Below are 21,020 nucleotides of genomic sequence, written 5' to 3'. Positions count from 1 at the left end.
CCCCAAAAGTCAGTCACACTGATGGATTGTGCTCCCCAAAAGTCACCGAGACTGAAGTAAAGTATGACCTCAACATGACCTGGACATTCCGCACACAGACCCCTAGGCAGTATGCGACACGCCTTTCCACCCTATATACAGTCAGAAGTGATGGCCTGTGTACACAGACAATAAATTAGAACTTTGACCTCAATGTGACCTTAGGGTTAGGGTCAGAAGTGATGGCCTGTGTACACAGACAATGAATTAGAACTTTGACCTCAATGTGACCTTAGGGTCAGAAGTTAGGGCCTGTGTACACAGACAATGAATTTGAACTTTTAACTCGATTGGACCTTGAACTTTGGTCCATAAACCCAGCAGTGGTTTGTGACACACTGCCTTGACATCCTACATTTTTTAAATTTCATTGAGTTATCCTCAGCGAGTCAAACGTTAAGGGCCCGGGCAATGAATTAGAACTTTGACCTCAATGTGACCTTGACCTTGGGTGTACGGACTATCGTGGTTTGTGACACACACACTTGCCATCCTACATATTATATTCCTTAGATGTCACCGAGATATCTTCAGCAAGTCTAAAGTTATGGCCTGGACTATTTGACCTCAAATGCGACCTTGACATTGGCTGTACCCTAGAGTTATACCTTGCCATTCTTCATTAATCCCTAAATATCATTTTGCTATCTTAAGTCGGAAGTTATCGCCTTGACAAAGTAGCGATCATTTGCTTGCCGAATTTGTTTTCCGGTGAAGCACAAGTTGTCCAATTCACTTGATTACAGAGAGCTGGGACCATCTACCTTATTGATATAACGGGTGGCAAACGGACGACGGACACTGGCGTATGACCGAATTACATAAATTAATAGAAAACTCGGAAAACCTATTGGTATTGCACGTTCTGTATTGATTGTATTGATTGCTGGTCCTTGTGTAGTCATTGAGTATAAAGTTGGTCATTACTTTGAAATCTTGACTGATTGTCCAAACAAATGTCTGCAGAGCAGAAAGTTTGAAGCGGAAGCACTGATTCTGTAGTAAATTACTATAGTAAGCCCTTAATATTCCTCGCCGTCTTCCTCGGCATTTTCATCGACGGAGTCCACTCCGACCTCTTCATAATCCTTCTCCAGAGCGGCCAAATCTTCACGAGCCTCGGAGAACTCTCCCTCCTCCATACCCTCTCCTACGTACCAGTGGACAAAAGCACGCTTGGCGTACATCAGATCGAACTTGTGATCAAGACGGGCCCAGGCCTCTGCAATGGCCGTGGTGTTGCTCAACATGCACACGGCACGCTGGACCTTGGCCAAATCACCTCCTGGTACAACAGTCGGGGGCTGGTAGTTGATGCCGACCTTGAAACCAGTTGGACACCAGTCAACAAACTGGATGGTCCTCTTGGTTTTGATGGTCGCGATGGCAGCGTTGACATCCTTCGGCACAACATCTCCTCTGTATAACATACAACAGGCCATGTATTTACCGTGACGGGGGTCACATTTAACAAGTTGGTTGGCAGGCTCGAAGCAGGCGTTGGTGATTTCAGCAACAGACAGCTGCTCATGGTAGGCCTTCTCAGCAGAAATGACTGGGGCATAGGTAGCCAGAGGGAAATGGATACGTGGGTAGGGCACCAAATTGGTCTGGAACTCGGTCAAGTCAACGTTCAGAGCACCATCAAATCGGAGAGAGGCAGTGATGGAGCTGACAATCTGACCAATCAGACGGTTCAGGTTGGTGTATGATGGTCGCTCAATGTCCAAGTTACGACGACATATATCATAGATAGCCTCGTTGTCGACCATGAAAGCGCAGTCGGAGTGTTCAAGGGTGGTGTGGGTAGTCAGAATAGAGTTGTAGGGCTCAACGACAGCAGTGGAAACCTGAGGAGCAGGGTAAATGGAAAATTCCAGTTTGGATTTCTTTCCGTAGTCAACACTGAGACGTTCCATGAGCAGGGAGGTAAATCCGGATCCGGTACCGCCACCAAAGCTGTGGAAGATGAGGAATCCCTGGAGTCCAGTACACTGGTCAGCGAGCTTCCTAATGCGGTCAAGGACCAAGTCGACGATTTCCTTTCCGATTGTGTAGTGACCTCTTGCGTAGTTGTTGGCAGCATCCTCTTTGCCTGTGACAAGTTGTTCCGGATGGAAAAGCTGGCGATAGATTCCTGTACGTACTTCATCTGGAAAATAATAATAAAGCATCAACAGCTTTCGCAAAAGTCTTATATAGCAGCGACTAAGGGCACGGGAAGGGACAACGACTAAGGGCGCGGGAAGTGACAGCGACTAAGGGCACGGGAAGGGACAACGACTGAGGGCACGGGAAGGGACAACGACTGAGGGCGCGGGAATGGACAACGACTGATGGCGCGGGTAGGGACAGCGACTAAGGGCACGGGAAGGGACAGCGACTAAGGGCGCGGGAAGGGACAGCGACTGAGGGCACGGGAAGGGACAACGACTTAGGGCGCGGGAATGGACAACGACTGATGGCGCGGGAAGGGACAGCGACTAAGGGCGCGGAAAGGGACAACGACTGAGGGCGCGGGAAGGGACAGCGACTGAGGGCACGGGAAGGGACAACGACTTAGGGCGCGGGAATGGACAACGACTGATGGCGCGGGTAGGAACAGCGACTAAGGGCACGGGAAGGGACAGCGGCTAAGGGCGCGGGAAGGGACAGCGAGTAAGGACGCGGGAGTGGACAGCGACTAAGGGCGCGGGAAGGGACAGAGACTAAGGGCGCGGGAAGGGACAGCGACTGAGGGCGCGGGAATGGACAACGACTGAGGGCGCGGGAAGGGACAGCGAATAAGGGTGCTGGAAGGGACAGCGACTAAGGGCGCGGGAAAGGACAGCGACTAAGGGCGCGGGAAGGGGCAGCGAGTAAGGACACGGGAGTGGACAGCGACTAAGGGCGCGGGAAGGGACAACGACTCAGGGCACGGAAAGGGATAGTGACTAAGGGCGCGGGAAGGGACAGCAACTTATGGAGCTGGACGGGGCAGCGAGTAAGGGCGCTGGAACGAACAGCGACTAAGGGCGCAGGATGGGACAGCGACTGAGGGCACGGGAAGGGGCAACGACTGAGGGCACGGGAAGGGGCAACGACTGAGGGCACGGGAAGGGGCAACGACTGAGGGCACGGGAAGGGGCAACGACTGAGGGCACGGGAAGGGGCAACGACTGAGGGCACGGGAAGGGGCAACGACTGAGGGCACGGGAAGGGGCAACGACTGAGGGCACGGGAAGGGGCAACGACTGAGGGCACGGGAAGGGGCAACGACTGAGGGCACGGGAAGGGGCAACGACTGAGGGCACGGGAAGGGGCAACGACTGAGGGCACGGGAAGGGGCAACGACTGAGGGCACGGGAAGGGGCAACGACTGAGGGCACGGGAAGGGGCAACGACTGAGGGCACGGGAAGGGGCAACGACTGAGGGCACGGGAAGGGGCAACGACTGAGGGCACGGGAAGGGACAATGACTGAGGGCACGGGAAGGGACAGCGACTAAGGGCGCGGGAAGGGGCAACGAATGAGGGCACGGGAAGGGACAACGACTGAAGTCATGGGAAGGGACAACGACTAAGGGCGCGGGAAGGGACAGCGAGTAAGGACACGGGAAGGGGACAACGACTGTGGTCAAGGGAAGGGACAGCGACTAAGGGTGCGGGAAGGGACAACGACCGTGGTCAAGGGAAGGGACAGCGACTAAGGGCGCGGGAAGGGGCAACGACTGAGGGCACGGGAAGGGACAACGACTGAGGGCGCGGGAAGGGACATCGACTGAGGGCACAGGAAGGGACAACGACTGAAGTCATGGGAAGGACCAACGACTAAGGGCACGGGAAGGGACAGCGAGTAAGGACACGGGAAGGGGCAGCGACTAAGGGCGCGGGAAGGGACAACGACTGAGGTCACGGGAAGGGACAGCGACTGAGGGCGCGGGAAGGGACAACGACTAAGGGCGCGGGAAGGGGCAACGACTGAGGGCACGGGAAGGGACAACGACTGAGGGCACGGTAAGGGACAGCGACTAAGGGCGCGGGAAGGGGCAACGACTGAGGGCGCGGGAAGGGACAACGACTGAGGTCACGGGGAGGGACAACGACTGAGGGCGCGGGAAGGGACATCGACTGAGGGCACAGGAAGGGACAACGACTGAAGTCATGGGAAGGACCAACGACTAAGGGCACAGGAAGGGACAGCGAGTAAGGACACGGGAAGGGACAGCGACTAAGGGCGCGGGAAGGGACAACGACTAAGGGCACGGGAGCGGACAGCGACTAAGGGCACGGGAAGGGACAGCGACTAAGGGCACGGGAGTGGACAGCGACTAAGGGCGCGGGAAGGGACAACGACTAAGGGCACGGGAGTGGACAGCGACTGAGGGCACGGGAAGGGACAGCGACTAAGGGCACGGGAGGGAACAGCGACTGAGGTCACGGGAAGGGACAACGACTGAGGGCGCGGGAGGGGACAGCGACTAAGGTCACGGGAAGGGACAGCGACTAAGGGCGCGGGAAGGGTCAACGACTGAGGTCACGGGAAGGGACAACGACTGAGGGCATTGGAAGGGACAGCAAAGGCAGGGTTGATTGGGATACGCTTGCATGCTAATGCTTATAATAGCATACTACTTAGATAATCTTTACTCATTCACTGAAATCTAGATATATCGTCACACAGGGCACTTTTTTCTCAAAATATTCTAATACTTCCACATATGAAACAGATAAATAATACAGTGATACTAGATTTTTAATGTGTTCCTGTGAGAGATCGGGGGTAATCCTAACTCTTCGGCGCTCCACTTGGGCCTATCATGCTGATAAAATCCCATCTCTTAATAAACAAGAGGCCCAATGGGCCTGCATCGCTCACCTGGTATTAATTTCACACTTGTAATGTTAAAAGTGGACTAAAATACAGCAACAGGCAGAATATCAGTGTTTGATTCATAAGAACCTATTAAAATATTTAAACATATGACGCCTGTGACCTTGAATGTCGAACAAGGAGATTAGGTTGAAAGTGGGTCAAGAACATTCATTTGAGCAAACTTGGTAGCCCTTCATCCCAGCATGCTACATGCCCAATATCAGTACCCTGGGCCTTTTGGTTATTCGGAAGAAGTCGTTTGAAGATTTAAAGACATTTGACCCCCGTGACCTTGAAAGTGGGTCAAGGTCATTCATTTGAACAAACTTGTTAGCCCTTCATCCCAGCATGCTACAGGCCAAATATCATCAGCCTGGGCCTCTTGGTTATTGAGAAGAAGTTGTTTAAAGATTTTAACATATTTGACCCCCGTGACCTTGAAAATTGGTGAAGGTCATTTATTTGAACAAACTTGTTAGCCCTTCATCCAAGCATGCTTCTGGCCAAATATCATCACGATTTGAACTGCACACTGAAAACTGACTCAACTTGAAGTGTAGCACTGAACTAAAGATCTATAGCGCGTGACATGTGAAGTAATGGCAGTAAGTTACATTTCATGTCCATTACATTTACAGTAACACTAATATTTACCTAGAGATATGTACAACTAAAATATCTAGTTCCCTAGCCTCACTAAGGTATACAGGTTAACAATAACTACGTTCTGTAATTCACCCATCAACAGACTGTTTTATCTAATTTCAAAACAGTTATTTGTGATGGCTAGTAGAATACTCTCTCTAGGGAACTGAACATACCAACAACAGTGGGTTCCAGATCTACAAACACGGCCCTGGGAACGTGCTTGCCCGCTCCCGTCTCACTGAAGAAGGTGTTGAAAGAGTCGTCTCCCCCTCCGATAGTCTTGTCTGAGGGCATCTGACCGTCAGGCTGGATACCGTGCTCCAGACAGTACAATTCCCAGCAGGCATTGCCCATCTGGACTCCGGCCTGGCCGACATGGACGCTGATACATTCCCTCTGTAACATAGACGTAAACCAAATCTTCAAGATAGCCGAAAATAAGTGTTATACACAGGGACCATTACCACAGGCAGCGGTAACTCATTGTTATATACCGGGATCATTACCACAGGGAACCGCATTTAAGTGTTATATAAGGGGACCATTAACACAGGGAGACGTAACTAAGTGTTATATACGGGGACCATTACCACAGGGAACCGTAACTAAGTGTTATATACGGGGACCATTACCACAGAGAGCCGTAACTAGGTGTTATATAAGGGGACCATTACCACAGGGAGACGTAACTAAGTGTTATATACGGGGACCATTACCACAAGGAACCGTAACTAAGTGTTATACACGGGGACCATTACCACAGGGAACCGTAAATAAGTGTTATATACGGGGACCATTACCACAGGCAGCGGTAACTCATTGTTATATACCGGGATCATTACCACAGGGAACCACAACTAAGTGTTATATAAGGGGACCATTAACACAGGGAGACGTAACTAAGTGTTATATACGGGGACCATTACCACAGGGAACCGTAAATAAGTGTTATATACGGGGACCATTACCACAGAGAGCCGTAACTAAGTGTTATATTCGGGGACCATTACCACAGGGAGCCGTAACTAAGTGTTATATACGGGAACCATTACCACAGTAGATATATGTAGGATAGAGAATTGACCGATTGCTAGTCAATATTACCTCATCATCAGTAAAATCGACATTTCTTGGCAAAACGCTGCTCAATTTTACAAGGTTGTGTACCAAACTAATACGGGGACTGTTACGGCGAGGTAAAATACCACAGACACTGNGGGGGTGGGGGTGGAATTAACAGAGACAAATTTATAGATGTCTGTATAAACTGTATTGACAGCGGCGAATCAATTGCTTTATTGTTCCGACACGTGTTCATAGCACACTTATTCCCATATATATCATTTGTAAAGACTAGTATCACATAGTATCAAAGTTCTAATTAGTTGTCGAGTATATTTTACTGTAAATGTACAATAAACTACGGTTAAAGCAAAACATGAAATCACCGTCTCCATATCTTACCGCAGCTACACGAGGATAAGTGACCCGACATATGGTGACCCCGCCCAGACAGGATACAGCGGCCGACGCTCCCTAATCATATGCAGACAGAGCTACGGCGGCTGAGGTGGTGACGTCATCGTCATACAACCCGAAATATGGCTTTCTTTTAAACTTGAAATGGATTCGACTATTTTATTCTTGGCTACTAGTACTTACAGTGTATAGGTCATAGCCCCAGGGAGCTTACACGGTGTAGGTTCGTCACTGAAATCTTACTTGTTTCACATATTTGTAACATAAATCTTAGGTGAAACAGAATCCACTGTACTGAATAGCTATGAGTCAGTCAGGCGTGACCTAAAGGATGGGACTATAAGTCATCACATAGTATAGTACAGAGGCGGACCTGGAGGGTTTTAAGGGTTTCAGAACAAACCCTCACCTCACACATACACACTTTACATTAAAACTAACAAGGTACATGCTCTACAAACAGTGTCTGCCATAATGACTAGTTCGCCGGCCGGCCACTTCATCATCACAAAAGCTGAAAAAAAAGCGAAACGGCTTAACCTGAACAACATAAAAACAATCAGCGAAAATAAAGAGTTACTTACCATTGTGATGGCTTAAGATGACGAGTAATTGAAACAAAGGAAAGTTGGACACGCTCAACCTCAGATTGACCGGCAATGAGTCACGAGGTTTTCTGTGCGGAGTGTGCGTTCGCCGTGTTGCTAGCTGGTTTTATATCATCCCATCAGTACATCATCAGGGGCCTCGCATTCCGCGTGCAGGCCCCGAGTGAGTATGCGACACTCCATTCATTATGCGTTTTACATTGATTGTGCCGTGTGATTCAGTGTGTTGCAGCCGTTACGTCATATAGCATGCACCTCCACACACACGGGTGATGTCATCGATCGCCCTAAACCGAGAGTACGAACCATACACCACAACGTTAACGTATACAGTCATTGGGATAAACACTCTGGTTACCGAGACGTCCATTACATTCTGGTGAGGCTCTGCTGAGCTAAAGAAACTGCGTTATGAGTTATGATAAATCTCGAATCTGCCTTACCTTTATGAGTTTCAAATTAAATTGAAAACAACTTTTAGACTTTAAGATGGATGATTCTAGATTTGTATCCCCCGCTTTCACCGAAACAGGGGATATTAATTGGGTTCGTCTGTCTGTCACGCTTCGTTTCCGTGCAATAACGACAACAAGTATTAATCGATTTTCTTCAAACTTGGTTCGATTTTGATGAAAATTGGTATATAGGGATATTAGGGGACTGTGAATTCAACCGCATAGGTTTTGTTGGCATAGCAACCACACGGAGGCCTCTGATTGGTCGAAGTTTAGATATTGTTCGATTTTGATAAACAAAATATATGTATATATGGGTATTACGGGACTGCAAATTCAATCGCATACATTTCGTTGCCAAAGCAACTACACAGAGGATTCTGATTTTGGTTGCAATTTAGAAATTGCTCAATTTCACTCAAATTTAGTATGCACATTGTAGGCGATCCTTTTCTGATGCATCTTTGCGACTATGGGGGCAGTTTGGGGACATCTGTAATGGTCCCCCATTACAATTAGTACTTTTTATACGCCCGTCAAATTTGACGGGAGTATTATGGTATGGGTTTGTCCGTCCGTCCGTCCGTTCGTCCGTCCGAGCTTTTGTTTGTCCTGCAATATCCTCCTACATTTTTCGACCGATCTCTTTGAAACTTGGTATACATTATAATCATGATATGGAGTTGTGTCTCCCTTAAAAGAATTGTGATTCGATAATTTTTGCAAAAGTTATTTCCCCTTTGTTTATTTCAGTATTTGATTTTTGTCCGGCAATCCCCTCCTACATTGTTCAACGGATTTCTTTGAAACTTGCTATACATTATCATCATGATATGAGGTTGTGTCTCCCTTAAAAGAATTTTGATTCGACTATTTTTGCAAAAGTTATTGCCCTTTGTTCATGTCAGTATTTTATTTTTTGTCCGGAGATTTTCTCCTACATTTTTTATAGCATGTCAGCTAACCACTCATAGAATGATGCAGATCATATTTCAATGTAAGAAAGTATATAACACTATATGGCATTCGATGGGCGTATATTGTTCCACCCCGCGGTACTTGTTGCTGTAGATATTGTTAAGATGTTTCAACCAAATTCCTTATGCACATCCAACTCATGCTAAGTTTGCCAACCGATGTGATTTGTGCATATTTACGGATAATCAATGAGGTATAGGGCTTTTTGTTTTCTTAATGATTCAAGCTATACATTATGCCTCAACAGCTCGATACTCACATGTTTAAACCTAACCTCAATAATCTTAACCTACAATATGTCCTGCAAGCGGGGGATATACATTCCACGAATTTGCTTGTTATGAATACAGGTATACCCAATGTGTAGTGAAGAACCTAACTGATATAAAATGATGATGTAAGTTAACTGAACTGAGAGATATATAAGCTTAGCAGGTCAGTCAGGAACGTATATCAAAGTAGAAGAACGATCTAAAACTACAAAGAAGAACAAAGCTGAAAATAGTAAACTATAACGTTTAGGCCTTCGAACTTCATTACATTTGTTTCAAGACCAACTCAATTCATAACCCCATGTAATCGACCAAAGCAAGATTCAATCCTTAAGTGATCTTTTGTGCGGTAGGTGTTACTACATAGTGATCTTATGTCACAGTAGGTGTTATAACATGGTGATCTTATGTCACAGTAGGTATTACTCCATAGTTGTCTTATGTCACAGTAGGTGTTAATCCATAGTTATCTTATGTCACAGTAGGTGTTTAAACATAGTGATCTTATGTCACAGTAGGTGTTACTCCATAGTGATCTTATGTCACAGTAGGTGTTATAACATAGTGATCTTATGTCACAGTAGGTGTTACTCCATAGTGATCTTATGTCACAGTAGGTGTTACTCTATAGTGATCTGATGTCACAGTAGGTGTTATAACATAGTGGTATTATGTCACAGTAGGTTTTACTCCATAGTGTTCTGATGTCACAGTATATGTTATTCCATAGTGATCTTATGTCACAGTAGGTGTTACTCCATAGTGATCTTATGTCACAGTAGGTGTTACTTCATTGTGGTCTTATGTCACAGTAGGTGTTACTCTATAGTGATCTTATCTCACAGTAGGTGTTACTACATAGTGATCTTATGTCACAGTAGGTGTTACTACATAGTGGTCTTATGTCACAGTATGTGTTACTACATGGTGATATAATGTCACAGTAGGTGTTACTGCATAGTGATCTAATGTCACAGTAGGTGTTACTCCATAGTGATCTTATGTCACAGTAGGTGTTACTCCATAGTGATCTTATGTCACAGTAGGTGTTACTCCATAGTGATCTTATGTCACAGTAGGTGTTACTCCATAGTGATCTTATGTCACAGTAGGTGTTACTCCATAGTGATCTTATGTCACAGTAGGTGTTACTCCATAGTGATCTTATGTCACAGTAGGTGTTACTCCATAGTGATCTTATGTCACAGTAGGTGTTACTCCATAGTGATCTTATGTCACAGTAGGTGTTACTCCATAGTGATCTTATGTCACAGTAGGTGTTACTCCATAGTGATCTTATGTCACAGTAGGTGTTACTCCATAGTGATCTTATGTCACAGTAGGTGTTACTCCATAGTGATCTTATGTCACAGTAGGTGTTACTCCATAGTGATCTTATGTCACAGTAGGTGTTACTCCATAGTGATCTTATGTCACAGTAGGTGTTACTCCATAGTGATCTTATGTCACAGTAGGTGTTACTCCATAGTGATCTTATGTCACAGTAGGTGTTACTCCATAGTGATCTTATGTCACAGTAGGTGTTACTCCATAGTGATCTTATGTCACAGTAGGTGTTACTCCATAGTGATCTTATGTCACAGTAGGTGTTACTCCATAGTGATCTTATGTCACAGTAGGTGTTACTCCATAGTGATCTTATGTCACAGTAGGTGTTACTCCATAGTGATCTTATGTCACAGTAGGTGTTACTCCATAGTGATCTTATGTCACAGTAGGTGTTACTCCATAGTGATCTTATGTCACAGTAGGTGTTACTCCATAGTGATCTTATGTCACAGTAGGTGTTACTCCATAGTGATCTTATGTCACAGTAGGTGTTACTCCATAGTGATCTTATGTCACAGTAGGTGTTACTCCATAGTGATCTTATGTCACAGTAGGTGTTACTCCATAGTGATCTTATGTCACAGTAGGTGTTACTCCATAGTGATCTTATGTCACAGTAGGTGTTACTCCATAGTGATCTTATGTCACAGTAGGTGTTACTCCATAGTGATCTTATGTCACAGTAGGTGTTACTCCATAGTGATCTTATGTCACAGTAGGTGTTACTCCATAGTGATCTTATGTCACAGTAGGTGTTACTCCATAGTGATCTTATGTCACAGTAGGTGTTACTCCATAGTGATCTTATGTCACAGTAGGTGTTACTCCATAGTGATCTTATGTCACAGTAGGTGTTACTCCATAGTGATCTTATGTCACAGTAGGTGTTACTCCATAGTGATCTTATGTCACAGTAGGTGTTACTCCATAGTGATCTTATGTCACAGTAGGTGTTACTCCATAGTGATCTTATGTCACAGTAGGTGTTACTCCATAGTGATCTTATGTCACAGTAGGTGTTACTCCATAGTGATCTTATGTCACAGTAGGTGTTACTCCATAGTGATCTTATGTCACAGTAGGTGTTACTCCATAGTGATCTTATGTCACAGTAGGTGTTACTCCATAGTGATCTTATGTCACAGTAGGTGTTACTCCATAGTGATCTTATGTCACAGTAGGTGTTACTCCATAGTGATCTTATGTCACAGTAGGTGTTACTCCATAGTGATCTTATGTCACAGTAGGTGTTACTCCATAGTGATCTTATGTCACAGTAGGTGTTACTCCATAGTGATCTTATGTCACAGTAGGTGTTACTCCATAGTGATCTTATGTCACAGTAGGTGTTACTCCATAGTGATCTTATGTCACAGTAGGTGTTACTCCATAGTGATCTTATGTCACAGTAGGTGTTACTCCATAGTGATCTTATGTCACAGTAGGTGTTACTCCATAGTGATCTTATGTCACAGTAGGTGTTACTCCATAGTGATCTTATGTCACAGTAGGTGTTACTCCATAGTGATCTTATGTCACAGTAGGTGTTACTCCATAGTGATCTTATGTCACAGTAGGTGTTACTCCATAGTGATCTTATGTCACAGTAGGTGTTACTCCATAGTGATCTTATGTCACAGTAGGTGTTACTCCATAGTGATCTTATGTCACAGTAGGTGTTACTCCATAGTGATCTTATGTCACAGTAGGTGTTACTCCATAGTGATCTTATGTCACAGTAGGTGTTACTCCATAGTGATCTTATGTCACAGTAGGTGTTACTCCATAGTGATCTTATGTCACAGTAGGTGTTACTCCATAGTGATCTTATGTCACAGTAGGTGTTACTCCATAGTGATCTTATGTCACAGTAGGTGTTACTCCATAGTGATCTTATGTCACAGTAGGTGTTACTCCATAGTGATCTTATGTCACAGTAGGTGTTACTCCATAGTGATCTTATGTCACAGTAGGTGTTACTCCATAGTGATCTTATGTCACAGTAGGTGTTACTCCATAGTGATCTTATGTCACAGTAGGTGTTACTCCATAGTGATCTTATGTCACAGTAGGTGTTACTCCATAGTGATCTTATGTCACAGTAGGTGTTACTCCATAGTGATCTTATGTCACAGTAGGTGTTACTCCATAGTGATCTTATGTCACAGTAGGTGTTACTCCATAGTGATCTTATGTCACAGTAGGTGTTACTCCATAGTGATCTTATGTCACAGTAGGTGTTACTCCATAGTGATCTTATGTCACAGTAGGTGTTACTCCATAGTGATCTTATGTCACAGTAGGTGTTACTCCATAGTGATCTTATGTCACAGTAGGTGTTACTCCATAGTGATCTTATGTCACAGTAGGTGTTACTCCATAGTGATCTTATGTCACAGTAGGTGTTACTCCATAGTGATCTTATGTCACAGTAGGTGTTACTCCATAGTGATCTTATGTCACAGTAGGTGTTACTCCATAGTGATCTTATGTCACAGTAGGTGTTACTCCATAGTGATCTTATGTCACAGTAGGTGTTACTCCATAGTGATCTTATGTCACAGTAGGTGTTACTCCATAGTGATCTTATGTCACAGTAGGTGTTACTCCATAGTGATCTTATGTCACAGTAGGTGTTACTCCATAGTGATCTTATGTCACAGTAGGTGTTACTCCATAGTGATCTTATGTCACAGTAGGTGTTACTCCATAGTGATCTTATGTCACAGTAGGTGTTACTCCATAGTGATCTTATGTCACAGTAGGTGTTACTCCATAGTGATCTTATGTCACAGTAGGTGTTACTCCATAGTGATCTTATGTCACAGTAGGTGTTACTCCATAGTGATCTTATGTCACAGTAGGTGTTACTCCATAGTGATCTTATGTCACAGTAGGTGTTACTCCATAGTGATCTTATGTCACAGTAGGTGTTACTCCATAGTGATCTTATGTCACAGTAGGTGTTACTCCATAGTGATCTTATGTCACAGTAGGTGTTACTCCATAGTGATCTTATGTCACAGTAGGTGTTACTCCATAGTGATCTTATGTCACAGTAGGTGTTACTCCATAGTGATCTTATGTCACAGTAGGTGTTACTCCATAGTGATCTTATGTCACAGTAGGTGTTACTCCATAGTGATCTTATGTCACAGTAGGTGTTACTCCATAGTGATCTTATGTCACAGTAGGTGTTACTCCATAGTGATCTTATGTCACAGTAGGTGTTACTCCATAGTGATCTTATGTCACAGTAGGTGTTACTCCATAGTGATCTTATGTCACAGTAGGTGTTACTCCATAGTGATCTTATGTCACAGTAGGTGTTACTCCATAGTGATCTTATGTCACAGTAGGTGTTACTCCATAGTGATCTTATGTCACAGTAGGTGTTACTCCATAGTGATCTTATGTCACAGTAGGTGTTACTCCATAGTGATCTTATGTCACAGTAGGTGTTACTCCATAGTGATCTTATGTCACAGTAGGTGTTACTCCATAGTGATCTTATGTCACAGTAGGTGTTACTCCATAGTGATCTTATGTCACAGTAGGTGTTACTCCATAGTGATCTTATGTCACAGTAGGTGTTACTCCATAGTGATCTTATGTCACAGTAGGTGTTACTCCATAGTGATCTTATGTCACAGTAGGTGTTACTCCATAGTGATCTTATGTCACAGTAGGTGTTACTCCATAGTGATCTTATGTCACAGTAGGTGTTACTCCATAGTGATCTTATGTCACAGTAGGTGTTACTCCATAGTGATCTTATGTCACAGTAGGTGTTACTCCATAGTGATCTTATGTCACAGTAGGTGTTACTCCATAGTGATCTTATGTCACAGTAGGTGTTACTCCATAGTGATCTTATGTCACAGTAGGTGTTACTCCATAGTGATCTTATGTCACAGTAGGTGTTACTCCATAGTGATCTTATGTCACAGTAGGTGTTACTCCATAGTGATCTTATGTCACAGTAGGTGTTATAATATAGTGGTATTATGTCACAGTAGGTGTTACTTCATAGTGATCTTATGTCACAGTAGGTGTTACTCCATAGTGATCTTATGTCACAGTAGGTGTTACTCCATAGTGATCTTATGTCACAGTAGGTGTTACTCCATAGTGATCTTATGTCACAGTAGGTGTTACTCCATAGTGATCTTATGTCACAGTAGGTGTTACTCCATAGTGATCTTATGTCACAGTAGGTGTTACTCCATAGTGATCTTATGTCACAGTAGGTGTTACTCCATAGTGATCTTATGTCACAGTAGGTGTTACTCCATAGTGATCTTATGTCACAGTAGGTGTTACTCCATAGTGATCTTATGTCACAGTAGGTGTTACTCCATAGTGATCTTATGTCACAGTAGGTGTTACTCCATAGTGATCTTATGTCACAGTAGGTGTTACTCCATAGTGATCTTATGTCACAGTAGGTGTTACTCCATAGTGATCTTATGTCACAGTAGGTGTTACTCCATAGTGGTCTTATGTCACAGTAGGTGTTACTACATAGTGATCTTATGTCACAGTAGGTGTTACTCCATAGTGATCTTATGTCACAGTAGGTGTTACTCCATAGTGATCTTATGTCACAGTAGGTGTTACTCCATAGTGATCTTATGTCACAGTAGGTGTTACTCCATAGTGATCTTATGTCACAGTAGGTGTTACTCCATAGTGATCTTATGTCACAGTAGGTGTTACTCCATAGTGATCTTATGTCACAGTAGGTGTTACTCCATAGTGATCTTATGTCACAGTAGGTGTTACTCCATAGTGATCTTATGTCACAGTAGGTGTTACTCCATAGTGATCTTATGTCACAGTAGGTGTTACTCCATAGTGATCTTATGTCACAGTAGGTGTTACTCCATAGTGATCTTATGTCACAGTAGGTGTTACTCCATAGTGATCTTATGTCACAGTAGGTGTTACTCCATAGTGATCTTATGTCACAGTAGGTGTTACTCCATAGTGATCTTATGTCACAGTAGGTGTTACTCCATAGTGATCTTATGTCACAGTAGGTGTTACTCCATAGTGATCTTATGTCACAGTAGGTGTTACTCTATAGTGATCTTATGTCACAGTAGGTGTTACTCTATAGTGATCTTATGTCACAGTAGGTGTTACTCTATAGTGATCTTATGTCACAGTAGTTGTTACTACATGCTGATCTTATGTCACAGTAGGTGTTACTCCATAGTGATCTTATGTCACAGTAGGTGTTACTCTATAGTGATCTTATGTCACAGTAGGTGTTACTCTATAGTGATCTTATGTCACACTAGGTGTTACTCTATAGTGATCTTATGTCACAGTAGTTGTTACTACATGCTGATCTTATGTCACAGTAGGTGTTACTCTATAGTGATCTTATGTCACAGTAGGTGTTACTACATGGTGATCTTATGTCACAGTAGGTGTTACTACATGGTGATCTTATGTCACAGTAGGTGTTACTCCATAGTGTTCTGATGTCACAGTAGGTATTATAACATAGTGATCTTATGTCACAGTAGGTGTTATAACATAGTGGTTTTATGTCACAGTAGGTATTATAACATAGTGATCTTATGTCACAGTAGGTGTTATAACATAGTGGTTTTATGTCACAGTAGGTATTATAACATAGTGATCTTATGTCACAGTAGGTGTTATAACATAGTGGTTTTATGTCACAGTAGGTATTATAACATAGTGATCTTATGTCACAGTAGGTGTTATAACATAGTGGTTTTATGTCACAGTAGGTATTATAACATAGTGATCTTATGTCACAGTAGGTGTTATAACATAGTGGTTTTATGTCACAGTAGGTATTATAACATAGTGATCTTATGTCACAGTAGGTGTTATAACATAGTGGTTTTATGTCACAGTAGGTATTATAACATAGTGATCTTATGTCACAGTAGGTGTTATAACATAGTGGTTTTATGTCACAGTAGGTATTATAACATAGTGATCTTATGTCACAGTAGGTATTATAACATAGTGGTCTTATGTCACAGTAGGTGTTACTCCATAGTGTTCTGATGTCACTGTAGGTGCTACTCTATAGTGGTATTATGTCACAGTAGATGTTACTCCATAGTGGTATTATGTCACAGTAGGTGTTACTCCATAGTGATCTTATGTCACAGAAGGTGTTACTCCATTGTGATCTGATTTCACAGTAGGTGTTACTCTATAGTGATCTTATGTCACAGTAGGTGTTACCCCATAGTAATCTCATGTCACAGTATGTGTTACTACATACTGATCTGATGTCACAGTAGGTGTTACTCATTAGTGATCTTATGTCACAGTAGGTGTTACTCTATAGTGGTATTATGTCACGGTAGGTGTTACTCCATAGTGATCTTATGTCTCAGTAGGTGTTACTCTATAGTGATCTTATGTCACAGTAGGTGTTACTCTATAGTGATCTGATGTCACAGTAGGTTTAATAACATGGTGATCTTATGTCACAGTAGGTGTTACTCCATAGTGATATTATGTCACAGTAGGTGTTACTCCATAGTGATCTTATGTCACAGTAGGTGTTACTCTATAGTGATCTTATGTCACAGAAGGTGTTACTCTATACTGATCTGATGTCACAGTAGGTGTTACTACATGGTGATCTTATGTCACAGTAGGTGTTACTCCGTAGTGATCTTATGTCACAGTAGGTGTTACTCAATAGTGATCTTATGTCACAGTAGGTATTACTACATAGCGGTCTTATGTCACAGTAGGTGTTACTCCATAGTGATCTTACGTCAGAGTAGGTGTTACTACATAGGAATCTTACGTCACAGTAGGTATTATTAAATAGGGATCTTATGTCTTGAACAAACTAGGTAGCCCTTCATCCCAGCATGCTACAGGCCCAATAATCAGTACCCTGTGCCTTTTGGTTATTGATAAGAAGTCATTGGAAGATTTTAACATATTTGACCCCAGTGACCTTGAAAGTGGGTCAAGGTCATTCATTTGAACAAATGCGATAGCCCTTCATCCCAGCATGCTACAGACCCAATTTCAGTACCCTACCCTGTGCCTTTAGGTTATCGAGAGGAAGTCGTTTGAAGATTTTAAGACATTTGACCCCTGTGACCTTGAAAGTGGGTCACGGTCATTCATTTGAACAACGTGGTAGCCCTTCATCCCAGCATGCTACATGCCATATTTCAGTACCCTGTGCCTTTTGGTTATTGAAAAGACGTTGTTTGAAGATTTTACGACATTTGACCCGTTACCTTGAAAGTGGGTTAAGGTCATTCATCTGAGCAAACTTGGTAGCCCTTCATCCCAGCATGCTACAGGCCAAATATCAGTACGCTGGGACTTTTGGTTATTGAGAAGTCGTTTGAAGATTTTAACATATTTGACCCCTGTGACCTTGAAAGTAAGTCAAGGTCATTCATTTGGATAAACTTGGTAGTCCTTCATCCCAGCATGATACAGGCCCAATATCAGTACCCCAGAACCCTTTTGGTTATTGAGAAGAAGTTGTTTAAAGTAAAATATTGACGCCGGACGACGGACGCCGCACCATGCCGTGGGCTCACTTGGCACTTCGGGCCAGGTGAGTTAAAAATGGTGCATGGTTATCTATTCTAAGGCTAAATCATTGTTAAAACCGATTTGTTGACACATTTATTGATTTATAAGTATTACTGCAAAAAGTGATCCGATTTGGCAGAGACGTATATATTACTTTTATTATGTAATATATATACGTGTCTGGATTTGGGTACTGCCTCCTTACACTTTTTCGCCCACAAGGGAGGTAACTCCGTTTTGTTTCCCCCACAGGATGTCGCTCCGTATGGACTACGGATGTAGACATCACTTTTACTAACTTTTGACATTTATTGATGTTATATATCACAAATCTTTAGCCCACCATCTTTAGATGGTAGGCTATTAAAACCGCATGTCGTCCATCCGTCCTTAACAGTTCTTGCTATCGCTATTTCTTAGAAAGGGAGGGATCTTTCTCAAATTCAATAATGTAGGTTCTGCTTGATCCCTAGTTGTGCATGTACAATACGGATGACAGGCAGCCATCTTAGATTTTGCTTGTTATCGCTATTGCCCATCAGTTCTTGGAGGGATCTTTCTCGTATTTGATAATCAAGTTCCCATTGGTCTGTTCTGTAGCTGTGCAAGTTAACTTTTCAGACGGATCGGGAAACAAAATGGCAGACAGGCGGCCATCATGACAAATTGAGACCCTTTGCCGTAGGTATGGGTGGCGGTTCGGGCCAAAAACGATATACAGTAACTCGTTAAAAAAGTAACGCGTTAGAAGTGACTTTTAACGCGTTAAAACTGACTTTTAACGAGTTAGAAGTGCTTATAACGCGTTAAAAGTCTCTTCTAACGCGTTACTTTTTCAAATGTGTCATGAATTCGGCTATTAAGAAGAGTATAAGCACCATTAACGCAATCACTGACCCTGATGTTATTGGTGAAGTTGTTTCTCAACTTTTGAGAAATGACCTTTTCAAGGACACATTGATTTCTAAACGTGGGATCCCTGACATACAGAAACAACTAGCTGATCTCCATAAGAGACTAATAGAATCGTTTGCCCCCTTGGGAGTGAGATAGGAGAATCTCAACCCGAGGGGGAAGATTCTTAAGTTGCCAAACACGAGGCTCTGCCGAGTGTTTGGCAACTTAAGAATCTTTCCTCGAGGGTTGAGATTCCCCTATCTCATCCACAAGAGGGCTGAATGATTCTTTTTCTCTTACCCTGTTCTCCCATTGTGACGTCGTGCCATTGCGTTATGAATAGGGGAATCCCCCCGTCTCAACCCTAGGGTGAGACAAGGAAATCTCACACCGGTAAAAGTGCGGATACCCCTGTCCAGGGTAAGAGAATAATAGAATCTATCGCTACTGGTTGTGTAAGATAGAGAAATCTCAACCCGAGGACTAAAAATTTTGTCCAGAACGAGGCTTGCCGAGTTCTGGACAAAAAATCTTAGTCCGAGGGTTGAGATTTCTCTATCTTACACAACCAGTAGCGATTGATTATTTTTCTCCCATATCTAACAGTATTTTAATGTGAAATAAAGGTAAACATGGACCCAAAACACATACAGGCAATTTGTTGATGGATTGTTGACGTGACGTCATTGTATTGTTGAAGTGACGTCATGCCATTGTTATGAATAGGGGAATCCCCCCGTCTCAACCCTAGGGCGGAGACAGATAAATCTAGCACCGGCAAAACGGGAGATAAATCTGTCAGGTGTGGGAGAAAGGACGATCTTGAACAATGTTCCCGGAAAAACTGTCTTAAGTTCCGAGGTATTCCCGAGGAAGAATACGAAAGCACTGATACTCTCATTATTGATGTATGTAACTCTTTTCTTGGTGTGATGGTAACGGAGAGCGATATAAGCCGATCCCACAGAGTGGGTCCCAAGTCTGGTAAATTCCCTCGTGACATCATTGTCCGATTTATCTCGTACCGTGTACGTGCTTCCGTGTACGCTGCCAGATTCTCACTTTTTGCCAAAGATTCTGACAAGAGTAATGGATCCTCCCCCTCCTATCAACGTGCATACAAGTTATTTGTCAACGAGGCCCTAACGAAGCAGAGAGCGATGGTATTTTCTAAAGCCCGTTATTTAAAATCAACAGGAGCCATATCTGGAACATAGACCAACGACGGGAGAGTTCTCATCAGGCATAGTAGTGGGACCAAAGCCCAAGTCACCCACCTTAGCGAGTTAGATTCCTACCCCGACTCTCCTCAACAAGAACACCGACACGATCCCACAACCCGTATCAGAACTCTAGCCTCTCAACACGGTCAACGTACATCCAACAAACCCAAACCTAAGCCTGATACTACAGCCTCATTCACTTCAGTCAACCGATTTGACTCTCTTTCCCAGGTTAAATAATTATGTGACCTTATATTATGTTTGACTAAATATCAGTCTTTGTTTCATGAATTTGATGAATATGACTATTCTGAGTAGGCTACATGTCTGATGACATGGAAACTGTATTGTGACAAATGAAGATACACTATACAAAAAACACAAGTACATGTATATTTACTATATTTTGTGTTTCAGTATTAGTGTAATTTCAATGTGTGTGCTGAAGTATACAACACATACTTCAGCTATTATGCATTTATCTTTGTTTATAATGAAATCTATATATAAATATATAAAAAGGGCATTCTGTAAGTGATATAATATGAATCTATTGATGCACGTGTGTGCATCTAATCAGTGACCAAAATATCTCTTATCATGTTTTGCTCATGGTGTTACTGGTTATAAATGTTCTACATGCATTAT

General features: G+C 43.2%; 1 protein-coding gene across 2 annotated transcripts; it reads right to left on the bottom strand.

Moving 5' to 3' along the window:
* Positions 1-889: 889 nt before the first annotated feature.
* Positions 890-7,750, bottom strand: LOC110461497 (tubulin alpha-1 chain-like). Of its 2 annotated transcripts, XM_021514976.1 has the most exons (3): positions 7,605-7,750; positions 5,715-5,937; positions 890-2,191 (listed from the first exon to the last, which is right to left on the bottom strand). In XM_021514976.1, exons 1-3 carry the CDS (start codon positions 7,605-7,607, stop codon positions 1,062-1,064), a joined length of 1,356 nt encoding a protein of 451 aa, XP_021370651.1. In that variant the 5' UTR covers positions 7,608-7,750; the 3' UTR covers positions 890-1,061. The 2 variants fall into 2 exon arrangements, with proteins under 2 accessions (XP_021370651.1, XP_021370650.1); XM_021514975.1 differs by lacking the exon at positions 7,605-7,750 and having other exon boundaries at positions 5,715-5,946.
* Positions 7,751-21,020: the final 13,270 nt, after the last annotated feature.

Source organism: Mizuhopecten yessoensis, unplaced genomic scaffold (assembly GCF_002113885.1).
Source record: "Mizuhopecten yessoensis strain PY_sf001 unplaced genomic scaffold, ASM211388v2 scaffold10629, whole genome shotgun sequence".
NCBI classification, from domain to species: domain Eukaryota; kingdom Metazoa; phylum Mollusca; class Bivalvia; order Pectinida; family Pectinidae; genus Mizuhopecten; species Mizuhopecten yessoensis.
This window is presented reverse-complemented; position numbering and strand designations above follow the sequence as displayed.

Bases quoted from the DNA above. Each gene is read 5' to 3' on its own strand.
- LOC110461497 (XM_021514975.1), bottom strand. From the start codon at position 5,946: ATGTTACAGAGGGAATGTATCAGCGTCCATGTCGGCCAGGCCGGAGTC. The intron at 2,192-5,714 runs GTATGTTCAGTT...ATTATTTTCCAG, and splicing joins TCTGGAACCCACTGTTGTTG to ATGAAGTACGTACAGGAATC.